The following is a 12319-nucleotide window of genomic DNA, read 5'->3' as shown; positions in this document are numbered from 1 at the left end:
TCGCTCGGCTCTTCTCACACCCTCCCAGCCACTTGGGATTAAACCAAAATGCAGTGCACAGCACTCCCAGGTACCTCAAAATCCTTTTTTCCCTGTTGTTATGGGGACGGGGGAAAAGCGGGAGCAATTAATTCACCCCTGAAAAGATGTCCTAGCCGTTTTTGGGGGGCTCAAAAAAAAATAAGGCCCAGCCTTATTTTGTGAGAAACACGGTATTAGACAAGATATAGAGATAAAAGCAATGGTGGGATTTAATTTTTTTACTACTGGTTCTGTGGGTATAGCTTGGTGGTCATGTGACTAGGTGGGTGTGGCCAAGTAATGTCACTTCCTTGCCCATATGACTACATTTATATACCTTTATATACATTCATAAACATTCATCTATAATTTTCTTATCTCCTTTATCTTTATTTCTATCGTTCAACCATTTACGCCAATTATCCCAAATTTCATAATACTCTGATTCTTTCTTTTTTAATTTTAATGTCAATGTGTCCATTTTGGCACAATCTAGAATTTTTTGAATTACTAATTCCTCCGAGGGTGTGTTGTTTCCAACACTGTGCATATACTATCCTTGATGCTGTCAAAATATGTAGTAATCTTTTTCTTATAATTCCCTTTAATTATTCCCAACAGAAACAACTCCAGTTTAAATTCTATTCATTCTTCCACTATTTTTTGTATCCAACTCCATATTTTCGTCCAGTATTTTGGGGCTTCTGGGTATTACCACCAGATATGATAGAAGGTAACTTGGTTCCATTTGCATTTCCAGCAAATTCACGTTAGGGTACATTTTGGCCAATCTCATTGGTGGCAGATGCCAACATATTTTCTTTATAGGCCGCTGATCTTATTAATGTATAATTTTTGTTCCAAATCTTTTCCCAATCTGCTAAATCTATGTTATGTCCAATATTTTTTGCCCATGCTATCATGCAGCCTTTTTACTATTTCCTCTTCCAATGCAACTTTTAATAAGTAGTTGTACATCCTTATTATGAATTTCTCTTTGGGGCCTATTGAGATTTTATTTAATTGTTGCAGCTCAGTATGAATTCCAAATTCTTCTACAATTTTTTTGTATCTGGCTTGTAACTGGAGATATGGCTACCAGTCTATGATTATACCTTGCTTTTAATTTCCAATTTGTTTTTAATTTTCTGTTTATCTAATATTTCTTTGTATCTGACCATCTTGCCCAAATCAAATGTGTTGGGGAATATCATCGCTTCTATAGTGGATAACCAGACAGGTATTTTCATATAATGTTTTCTCCCAATTTTATTCCAAATCTGTAACAATGAATCTCTCATATATCTATGAAAATGTTTGCTTCTTGTCTTTTCTCATAGAAAGGTGTGCCACCCCATGACCCTCCAGAGTTAATATTTTTTTATTACTCGAATTAATCCATTCCTTAATCCATATCAATGCTGCCGCTTTATAATAGAGTCCCCAGTCTTGGAGTCCAAAGCCACCTCTACTTCTACTGTTCTGCAAGGCTATTAATTTTATTCTGGCTTTCTTTCCTAACCATATAAATGTTAACATAGTTTTGTTCAATTCCGTAAAAATGTTTTTATCTAATTTTATGGGGATTGTTTGAAATAAGTATAATAATTTGGGTAAAATATTTGATTGTGGTGACTGTCCCTAATAATGATAATTGTAATTTCCCCCATTGTTCCAAATCTTTATTTGGTGCAATAATTTCATGTAGTTTTCTTCTATCATTGAACATCTCGCAGTTAGCCATATTCCTAAGTATTTGTCTTTCTTTGCAATTTGGAGTCCCATTACCCTTTCTAATTTTCTTTTCTGGTCTTCTGTTAAATTTTTAGGTAACATTTTAGTCTTTTCTCTATTAAGCCCTTACACCTCCATATTTCTCTAACTCTTGAATTAAAGTATTTCCCATCTCCAATGGGTCTTCTATGAAGAACCAGGTCTTCTGCAAAAGCTTGAATTTTATATTCCTCTTTTTAAATTTGGGTTCCTTTTATATCTGAATTCTAATTCAAATTAATAAAATTTCTAGCAGGATGAAAAGTAGAGGTGACAGTGGACAACCCTGCCTTACCCTTTTCGTTATTTTCCCCATTTAATAATATACTCATCTTTGGGTGGAATATATCACCTCTATCATTTTCTCGAACCTGTCTCCTAAATTCATATTTTTAATTTGTTGTATCATGAACTGCCAATTAAGGTTGTCAAAAGCCTTTTGTGCATCCAGAAAAACAAGCGCTGCTTGTTTTTCTGGATGTGCCTCATAGTATTCCAGTATGCTTATTACTATTCTTGTATTATTTCTGATTTGTCTTTCTGAGAGAAATCCATTTTGGCCTGGGTGTATGAATTCATTTAATATTTTTTTCAATCCTTCTGCTACTATAGTTGTAAATATTTTATAATCGGCATTCAATAATGATATTGACCTGTAATTTTGAATGTGTTTGTTATCTATACCCTCTTTTGTTATTAAAGAAATAAGAGCCTCCCTCCATGAGTTCAGTAATTTTGCCTCCATCAATTTGTACACTTCTAGCATTAATGGTTCTATCAGTTCACTCATCATTTTATATATCTCCCCGGAAGTCCATCTGGACCTGGAGTTTTATTGTTTTTGTTTTTTCACTGCTTGTTTCAATTCTGTGTTATTTCTTTATTTAACATTTCTCTCATTTCTTCTGCTATTGGCAAAACACCTTCTCCTTTCAAGTAATCTCTATTTTTTCCTTCGCTATTTCTTCACATTTAAACAGACCTTCAAAATACTTATAAGTAATCCTTTTTTTCTCTTCCATCATATGTTGTAACTTCCCATTTTCATCCTGGAGCTGATGTACTATCCTTTTCTCTCTCTCTAATTTATAGGACAACCACCTCCCCGGTTTGTTCCCCCTGTTCAAAGAAGTTTTGTTTTACAGATTTTAAATTTCTTATCATTTCTGCTTGCTCTAAAATATTTATGTCTTGTTACAGTCAGTTCCCCTTTAAACTGATCATTCTGTGATTTGTTTGCAATTGTGTTTCTAAATTTTTAATTTTCTCCTGTAATGCATTGTGTTGTCTCCACTTCTCTTTATTTCTCTTTGCCATATAAGCTATTGTAATTCCATGTGTGTAAGCTTTCATAGTATCCCATTGATTTTGTGATGTAGGTTGCTTTATATTTTCTTTAAGAAACAATTCTACTTCTTTCATAAGTCTTTGGGTAAATTCTTTTTCTTTTAATATTTGTAGATTTAGAGTCCATCTTCTTGTTTTTTGTTGGCCTCTCCAAACTATTTTAAGAGGATTATGATCTGCCCAGATATTTGGCAATATTTCAATAGCTTCTACTTCTTTCCTTACTTCCCCGTTCATCCAGGCCATATAAAGTCTTGACCATGAGTGGTGTGGATTAGAGTAAAAGGTAAATTGTTTTTCTTCTGGTTTCAATTTTCTCCATGCATCTATTAAGTTTAATTCTTCTATCATTTCAAAAAATGCTATAGGCAGTATTTTCTTTTTCTATTTTTCTTCTCACTTACATAATCCCTTTTACTGTCCACTATTGCATTATAATTACCCACTATGCAGATATTCCTATGTCCTATTTCTGTAATTTTTTCATGTAGCTTTTTATAAAAATCCTTCTAGTTTTCATTAGGCACATATATTACTAATAATGGTTTCTGACCTATTGGTATTTCAATCATTACATTCTTCCCTTGACATCTGCATATATTAGTTTTGTTTTTACCTCTTCCCTAACATATACAGCTATCCCTTTTCCTTTTTCATCAGCTAATGCTGTATATAATTTTCCTAATTTGGGGTATTCTAAGTAATTCTTACCTTATTTTTTGATGTGTACTTCCTGCAGGCACACTACATCTACTTTTTGTTTCACTAATTTTACCAGTGTTCACTTTCTTTTAGCCACAAATTTAATCTGTTAATGGTTATATTAATTTGATTTATTCTCCCATTCTTCTATTAGTCTACTTGTCTTTGTCTTCTATTAGCCCTTGTATCTCTTTGTATTCTTAGTCTTGGCCTTGTCCCTTCTTCTTCCTGTTCTTTTCTTCCTTCCTTCTTTCTTCCTGTTCTCCTTTTGTTTCCTGTTGTTGCTGCTCCTGGCTTACGGACTCTAATTCTTCTCCGCTGCTCTGTTCTTCTTCTATTCCGAGTTGGTCATATAACTCTTGTGCCTTCTTTAGGTTGTCCACTTTGACTTTCTTCTCTTGCCAAGACACTAGCATCTCTTCTGGCACTAGCCACCTGAATGAAACTGTATATTCCCTTTAGTCAGTAGTGTTGCCAAGAATTGGTAGTTCTTTCTCTGTTCTCTCACTCTTCTCTGAATCTGTTTCAGAGTTATTATTAGTAAGAGAACACCTGTCCATTCTAGATGAGATCAAATCACCAATATCTGACAGATTACATGCCAGAATTCTGTAGGAACTGGCAGATGTGATATCAGAACTACTGAACCATATTGTTTAAATATTCTGGAGCACTGGAGAACTAGCAGATGACTGGAAAAGAGCTTCCTTCAAAAAAGGAAGGAAAAAAAACAGATCCAGAAAACTACAAACCAAGCAGCCTGACATCAATACCTGGAAAGATTTTTGGAAAAGATCAAGCAACATATCTGGGAACACCTAGAAGCAAACAAAGTTATAACACAGGTTTGTTAAAAACAATCATGCCAAACAAATCTTATTTTATTCTTTGATAAAGTGACTCAATTAGTGGACCAGGAAAATGCCGTGGACCAGGGGTCGCCAACCTTTTGGACCTCAGGGAGGACTAAACTCTTAATTTTAAATCTCGCGGACCACTAATATGAATTTTGACTGATGGTGGCTTGCTGACGTTGGTGGGAAAGTCAGTCCCATATTCCAGAGCTACAATAGTCACAGGACTGGCCCTTTGGTCATCTTGGAACAGCTGCTCCTCCACCCGGGTGCACCGGCCTGCCATGGACTGGAGGAGCTGCTCTGGGATGACCAAAGGGCCAGTCCTGTGACTACTGCAGCTCTGGAATATGGGACCGACTTTCCCACCAATGTCAGCAAGCCACCCCGGGGTGGATTTCCCTCCCCGCCATTGGTCTCACCTTCCAGTTCCAGCTTGCGTGGCTCCACTCAAGGTAAGGTTTGTGCTTGGCCGAAGGGTGGGGGCCAGTGGTCGGGCCATGTGGGCAGCACAACCTTGTGTTCCCATGTAACCTGGATTAATTGCTTTGGGGGGGACATTTCTCTGTGGACCACCAAATTTTCTTCCGGACCACCAGTGGGTCCCCGGCCCACTGGTTGGCAACTACTGCTGTGGACATAGTATACTTGTATTTCAGTAAGGCATTTGACAAAGTAGACCACGACTTACTTCTTGGTAAAGTAAAAACATGTGGGATAGATTTGCAACTGGCTGAAAAATCACACTCAATGTGTAGTCTACAGTGGAACTACATCCACATGGAAGGAAGGAAGCAGTGGGGTATTCCAAGATCCTGTTTTAGACCCAGTATTTTTCAACATCTTCATAAATGATTTAGATGAGGGAATAGAAAAGAAAGTAGTCAAATTTGCAGATGACACTAAACAGGCAGTAATAGCCAACATTCCAGAAGATAGGCTCAAGATCCCAAAACATCTCAACAGACTTGAACTCTAACAAAATGAAATTCAATATAGAAAACAGTAAAGTAGCAAATGTTCAGATACAGATTAGGCGAAGCCTGGCTCAATAGCAGTAACTATAAAAACAAATCTTGAAAGTTCTAGTGGACAATCACTTAAATATGAGGTGGCAATGTGCAGCAGTAGTAAAAAAAAAAGTCAACATAATCCTAGGTTGCTTCAACGAAGGCATAGAATCAAGATCACATGAAGTATTAGTAATAAAGTATTAAACCTTAGTTAAGACTATACTTAGAATACTGCATATCCAGTTTTGGTCAGATTATATAAAAGATGTAGAGATTCTCAAAAGAGCACCGAAAAGAGCAACAAAGATGATTAGGGGACTGGAGGTTAAAGTATTGTAAGGTTCAGCTATAACTTAAGATCACGATGTGCCAAAAATGAACTTAAACAAAGGCTTTAAAGAACAAAATCTAACTTTTATTGATCAATAAAAGGGTAAGACCTCTCCTCTCATACACACAGATGTGAGGAAAGTTACAAAGCATATAGACGAAAATAACTCTTATACTTTAAGATTCTTTTAGAAGTAGAGTAATTGCATTGTAAAACACCCTAAGTTAGATTTACATCTTTCCCGCAAAACGACAAATGTCCTCCTGGCACTTGTTTATCTTTCAGTATCCTTTCTCCTATTGTCTGTTAATCGATCACAACTGACCATTTAAGAGGGCTATTAACAGCATACTTCAAAAGGTGTACATTGCTCCAGATGTAGGGAGTTACTTTCCCAGGGAGTAGGTTCCACTCGGATTGATTTAGATGGAATAATCATGTGTCTTCCTATGAGAGAGATGTAACTAATTGCAGGCTAGTTTTACAACACAAAGGTTAGAGAAATATTTTCCACAACAGCAAGCTAAGAAACGCCTATAGAGGTAAGTACTTACATATACATAGGAAAACAACTGCCTAACATCATAAGGCACGCTTATAGAGTTACACTCTCTCTCTAATATTTTTTATTTCTTTCCTTTATTTATTACCTTAACAGTATATTAAGAATTGGGTCTGTCCAATAGCTATCAATTACCTTATTATACCCAACATGCAGATTAGAAAAAAATTAAATGGAGGTTTTAAAAACGGAAGAAAATCATTGGGAGTTGAAAGTCGACACCAGGGGTGTCCAACCTTGGCAACTTTAAGACTTGTGGACTTCAACTCCCAGAATTCCTCAGACTTGTGGACTTCAACTCCCAGAATTCCTCAGCCAACTTTAAGACTTGTGGACTTCAACTCCCAGCAAAGCTGGCTGAGGAATTCTGGGGGTTGAAGTCCACAAGTCTTAAAGTTGCCAAGGTTGGACACCCCTGGCCTACACAATAGTTTCCAAGGTTGAAAAACACAGCTCCATGCGCGACACGGGACAGCCCCCTTAAAGCAGCCATTCTGCAAATTGCATAACTGGCCATTCATAATGGAGGCTTCATGTCTGCCAGAAGGCCATGTTAAGTCTCCTCTAAACTGGCCACCTGGCTGAAGAAACGTATTTATTAGGATGTTACGCGATACGAGACACCCGCTTCCTAGTTCTACAAGACGCCTGCAAATGGCCGCTTCTCGGCCCGGAAATCCCTCTCTTAGGTAAACGGCGAGCCCCTCCCTCCACGTGACGGGGAGAGCGGTGGGTGGGATCGGCGCTCGCGCCGCCTCCGCCAGGGGCGCGTGCGCAGAGCAGGCCACCTAATGCTTCTTGCTGGATCGCGGCTGAGGGAGCGAACGTCGCTCTCTATGGGGGAGAGAAGATGGCTCCCTTTCCGGAGGAGGTGGATGTTTTCACCGCCCCGCACTGGCGGATGAAGCAGCTCGTCGGGCTCTACTGTGACAAGGTAGGGAAGGGGCTGAGAGGCGTCGTGGGAGCCGCCGCCGCCTTAGCCTTACTTCAGGCACCGCGACACACCCCCGCGTCTCGGCCTCAGCCGGCGGAATGGAGGTAGTGCGCCTGCGCACAAAAGGGGGAGAACTATGCGGTTGCGCACTTGGATTGATGTCTTGCGCGCGACGTAGTTTCTTCCCCCCGCCCCCCCCCCCCGACTTGCTTTTCTGTTTTTATAGAGATGTTGATTTAAAAAAAAAAAAAATCCAGGAATCTATTTTCTTGGGGTGGGGGGGAATAACTGGTCCAAGGTCTCTGGGTTCCCCCTCGCCCATCTCTTTGTTTATCACGGTTTCTCAACTCCAGCAACTGGGAAATGGGAACTTCCACCTCCCGGGCTGGACGATTCTGGGGAGTAGCAGTAGCACGTAGACCGACCTGCCGCTTCCATAAGCGCTTCACGGCAGCCTCTGAGCGGTTTACGGGGTCCTCCTTTTACCCACCTCAGAAGGCGGGGAGGCTGAGTCGACCTACTAGAGGAGTCGTCAGTCTGCTACGATTAAGGAAGTCATTTCAGCCGCGGAAGGGCCGAAGCTTACAGCTGCCCGGGGAGGTAGACTGGAGCCCGAGCCCGAGGCGTCCGGAGAGGAGGTTGCCTCCCTCACTTGACAGCCTTGGAAACCTCCGGGGGCTGAGAGAGAGGCTTCTTCTCTTTCGAAATGGTTGGCATTGCCATATTTTTCACCAGACTTCGGAATCTTCTTTTTTTAAAAAAAAGACAACAACCAAATTTTATTAGTTTTCAAAGACAATACACAAACAAACAAAACATAAAGCATAAGAACATAAAACATCTTTTCTAAAAACTGCTTACTGAGTTTTAACAAAACAAATAAAACGTCTTATTTGAGTACAGCATAACTCCAGACTATCACGTTTCCATACAAACACAATTTGATATGCATATTCATCTTATGTATTCAACTTCGTATCTTATTGCTCTTTTTCCAACTTCTCACTATTTCTCCCTTTACTTCTATTCTATTATATTTCTTTTCCCTAAATTTCTATATCTTCAGAATCTTCTTGTTGCTGAGATCTGAGATAAAGATACATTAATGCATTATTTTATCATACAGACCTGGCCTTAGCACCAGCTGCAGTCAAAACCGGTTCTAAGCCCTGTCTGTGGGATAACACAATATTCATTACAATAAAACAGCAACCATCATATTCATAAACCTAATAATATGTAGACTAGGAATCTATTTGGTTGAATCAATCTGGTGGTAACTGCTACTTTTTTATATTATGTTTTTTTTTCCAAATATTTGTTTTAAAAAGGCATGGACATGAGAACTAGTCATTTGAGATCGTGTGCTGCTGCCATACACATTAGTCATTTGTATTTGCTGTTCCCAACCATAAATTTCTAAGCTAACAAAAGTTTCAGGAGTCTGAAAGACAAGCCAGGATGGCAGAAAATTGGACGGTTGGGGAAAAAAATCTGTGTAATTGAACTGACGCTTGGCACAAGTATTAGATCAAAACAGAATGCTTCAACTGAATGTGAATAGGAGTCAAGCATGGATTTTCTCTCCTGATCTCTCTCTCTGTCACAAGTAGTAATGACCTTGAGCGTTTTAATCTTTTTTCAAGACTGACATTCTGAATGCAGGAGTTGGAAGAACAGAACTAGAGCAATCCTCTGAAATCCGTGGCTGTAATTAATACGTAGCACATGAAACATGATCCCTTGATTATTGTCACAATCGATTTGCAAAGCTAGAAATTAGACATTTAGACAGATATACAAATTGGAAAAATTAAGGAATTAGTTCTTGATCTAAAAAGGAGTTCCAGGTTTAAATGGAAAAAAAACATACCAAAGCACTGTCTTCTATACAACCCCTCTGCAGTTGGAAATAATGTAACTGGAGAAAGACATATTTATACCATAGTCGAGTTTATCTTAACGAAGTAGACTGTAGTCTGAGAAAAGTTATATTCTAAGAGTTTGTTTTTCTTCAAGGTGGTAAAGGATTATTATTATTTTTTTGCATTTACAGGTTTACCTAGTTGAGCAGATAATATTCAGTTATAATGTATTTTGACATATTAGCAAGGTGTTAGGAGTTTACATCTGCCTTTATATATAAGTGATAGCACTTATTTATTTACTTATTTAGAGAAGGTGTGAGTCTACATTTTAATCTGATATTCCACATATATTGATTTGTATTTTAAAAGAAAATTGTGAAAGGCACAAAGTAAATCCCAGATATTAGATCCTTTGAAAGAGTCATTGAAACTTAAGTTAGTTTACTGTGACAATACTAAAGTATGCTTAAAGTTAGAAATGCGGTGGAAAATATTGTATCACTTAATTTTTAGGGGGGGGGATTTAGGTACGGTGAGAAAGAGAAGGGAATGACTAGTTAGCTTCTTTTGGTTGAAAGAGCAAGATTAAAAAAGAAAAAGAAACCAAACCCTAAATAATATGCCTCAGGAAAGAAAATTATCCGAATTGCTTGTTTGTGCCTTTGATTCAAGGAAGAGTTTCTCTGCCCCTTTATTGCGTTCTGGCTCCTTGACAAAGCAAAAGGAGGCTGTCCGGTATCGCTTGGAGGATGCATGGCTAGAGAGACATTAATATTTAAGTCTTGTCCTCTTCTCCATTCCTGGAAAAGAGGTCAGGATTTCCATTCAAGTCACTATATTTCTGGATCCAGTAAACTGCTCTGGTTTTCTGCTGACTCATATCCTGGGATATGGTCAGGCACAGTGCTGTTCTAGACCTGTCCACCCAGAAAAAAGAAGCTAGCTCACTAAAAACACCTCTCTGTAGTTTGCTCATGATTGTCTTGTACTATGTATGCAGAGAACCTTGATCATAGGCATGGGTCTGGGGTCAGCAGTATATATGCCTCAAAAATAATCTTTCTAATAAATTTATAATGAGGAAAACCTGATCAAAGTGAAGAAATACAAATCTAATCTAACTGCAAACGTCCTGAGCTTTCAGAATTCTTAAATTTTAAGCAGAGCTGGATAAAACTACAGAAGTTCAAATTTGGTTAGGAAGGCTAATACCTTCTTAGGATTAGTTTCTTAAAAATTAATTCAAGGAAAGCAAATGTCTAATGTGCAACCCTCTGTTTTTTTTCAGCTTTCTAAGACAAATTTCTCTAACAACAATGATTTCCGAGCTCTCCTCCAATCATTATATGCTACATTTAAAGAGTTTAAAATGCACGAACAGATTGAAAATGAATACATTATTGGTTTACTTCAGCAACGTAGCCAAACTGTATATAACGTACATTCAGACAATAAGTTATCAGAGATGCTTAGCCTCTTTGAAAAAGGCTTGAAAAATGTAAAGGTGAGTTTGCTTGATTTTTGGCATGGGTAAAATCAATTGATTGAAAAATAGTTCTAAGAAAGCAGTATCAATATTGCATGTAAATGATTATACAAACGGAGACTATCATTTTCATTGATAGATACAATTTTGTGAAGGAAGCATGGTGTTTGTTTGGTGCTGTAATATACTTAGAAGAAAAAATGTGTTTAACATATAACTTATCCAAAAATTTTATTTTAAAATTTTCATTTGATTTCTCATTTAGTTAAGCCACAAGAAATGTGTAAAAAAATACCCCTTTTGCTTAGAAGTGGTTTTCACTTTGACAGCAAATATATCTTTAAAGAAGCAAATGTCACAGTGCTTATTCCCATTGTAATCCCTATTTTGTATAGTTGATAGATTAAAATTGGAATTGAAAAAGCCATGGAGTAACTTGTATTACTAAATATTTGAAAGCCAACTCCCCATATTTCTTTATTTTTGTCTTTAAAAGTTTATGATCTAATACTTTAAATGTAATGTATTATTGATTTAATAAGTAGATCAAACATTTATAACTTAAGTGGCACATAAAGTTCTATGATAAATTTGAAAACTAATTTTCAGAATGAATATGAGCAGCTCAACTATGCAAAACAACTAAAGGAACGATTGGAAGCATTTACCAGAGATTTCCTTCCTCACATGAAAGAGGAAGAGGAGGTGAGTAGTTTGAGGAATGATTAAATGTTTTGAGAAATGTTTCCTTTATTTTTAACGTTTGGAGTGAATGGTATGCATCATTTTTATAAAAAGAAAGATTTTGCCATTTATATGTTAAAAGAAAATGCTTCTTCGTGATTTCTGCCCTTTCTTCGAATGTACTCACTAAACAGCGAAGCTGGAAAAAATCCTGGAGTTTCAGAAAACCCATCCCCCAAGCTCCGTCCTCAGCCCGTAGGGTTTCATAGTGTGAAATGTTTCAGGCGCCTTGTGTTTCTTCTCAGCCTCTTCTGTGACATTTGAAACCATCTCCCTTGGTCGTTGGGTTGGTCATTTGAATTAGGAAAATCTTCACAGTGACAGAGAGAACTTCAACTATTTGTGTACATAAGCAAGTGCCTTGTTCTCCTTGTAAATGAGAGCACAAGAGCTTCCACAAATTTGTGAACTATTAATCTGAAGCATACCCAAATCAACTTTTTATTTTTTTTAAATAAAAGATCATTCTTTTTGTTGATCTTCAATGCTAATTTAATTTTATACCTGATATGGCTAAATGTCTTTTCATATAAAAATTAGATTCAAAATATATTTCAGAGTTGTCAAGAACGCATATTACAAAGGGAAATTCTGTAAAACCAGATGTTCAGATGTTTGTTTCTTTTATTCTGGCAAGGTTTAAAAATGTACTAATAATAAAGGTTAAATTGTAAACAGTATTGC

General features: G+C 37.4%; 1 protein-coding gene and 1 long non-coding RNA gene across 2 annotated transcripts in view; both read left to right on the top strand.

The window, feature by feature from the left end:
- The first annotated feature begins 6748 nt into the window (after window positions 1–6748).
- On the top strand, window positions 6749–7182 carry LOC148125500 (uncharacterized). The gene is made up of 2 exons (XR_015744181.1): window positions 6749–6830; window positions 7035–7182. It is a non-coding gene; the product is annotated as an uncharacterized LOC148125500 (long non-coding RNA).
- Window positions 7183–7403: 221 nt separating this feature from the next.
- The window catches only part of FBXL5 (F-box and leucine rich repeat protein 5), a 35905-nt gene continuing 30989 nt past the window's right edge, over window positions 7404–12319 (top strand). The window contains exons 1-3 of the mRNA XM_026700005.2: window positions 7404–7537; window positions 10694–10909; window positions 11501–11596. Of these exons, the coding sequence (XP_026555790.1) occupies window positions 7454–7537; window positions 10694–10909; window positions 11501–11596 (396 nt within the window). The 5' untranslated portion in view covers window positions 7404–7453. The remainder of the gene's footprint in view (window positions 7538–10693; window positions 10910–11500; window positions 11597–12319) is intronic.

This window comes from Pseudonaja textilis, chromosome 6, assembly GCF_049901715.1.
Source record: "Pseudonaja textilis isolate UNSWEBS1 chromosome 6, rPseTex1.2, whole genome shotgun sequence".
NCBI lineage: Eukaryota > Metazoa > Chordata > Lepidosauria > Squamata > Elapidae > Pseudonaja > Pseudonaja textilis.
This window is presented reverse-complemented; position numbering and strand designations above follow the sequence as displayed.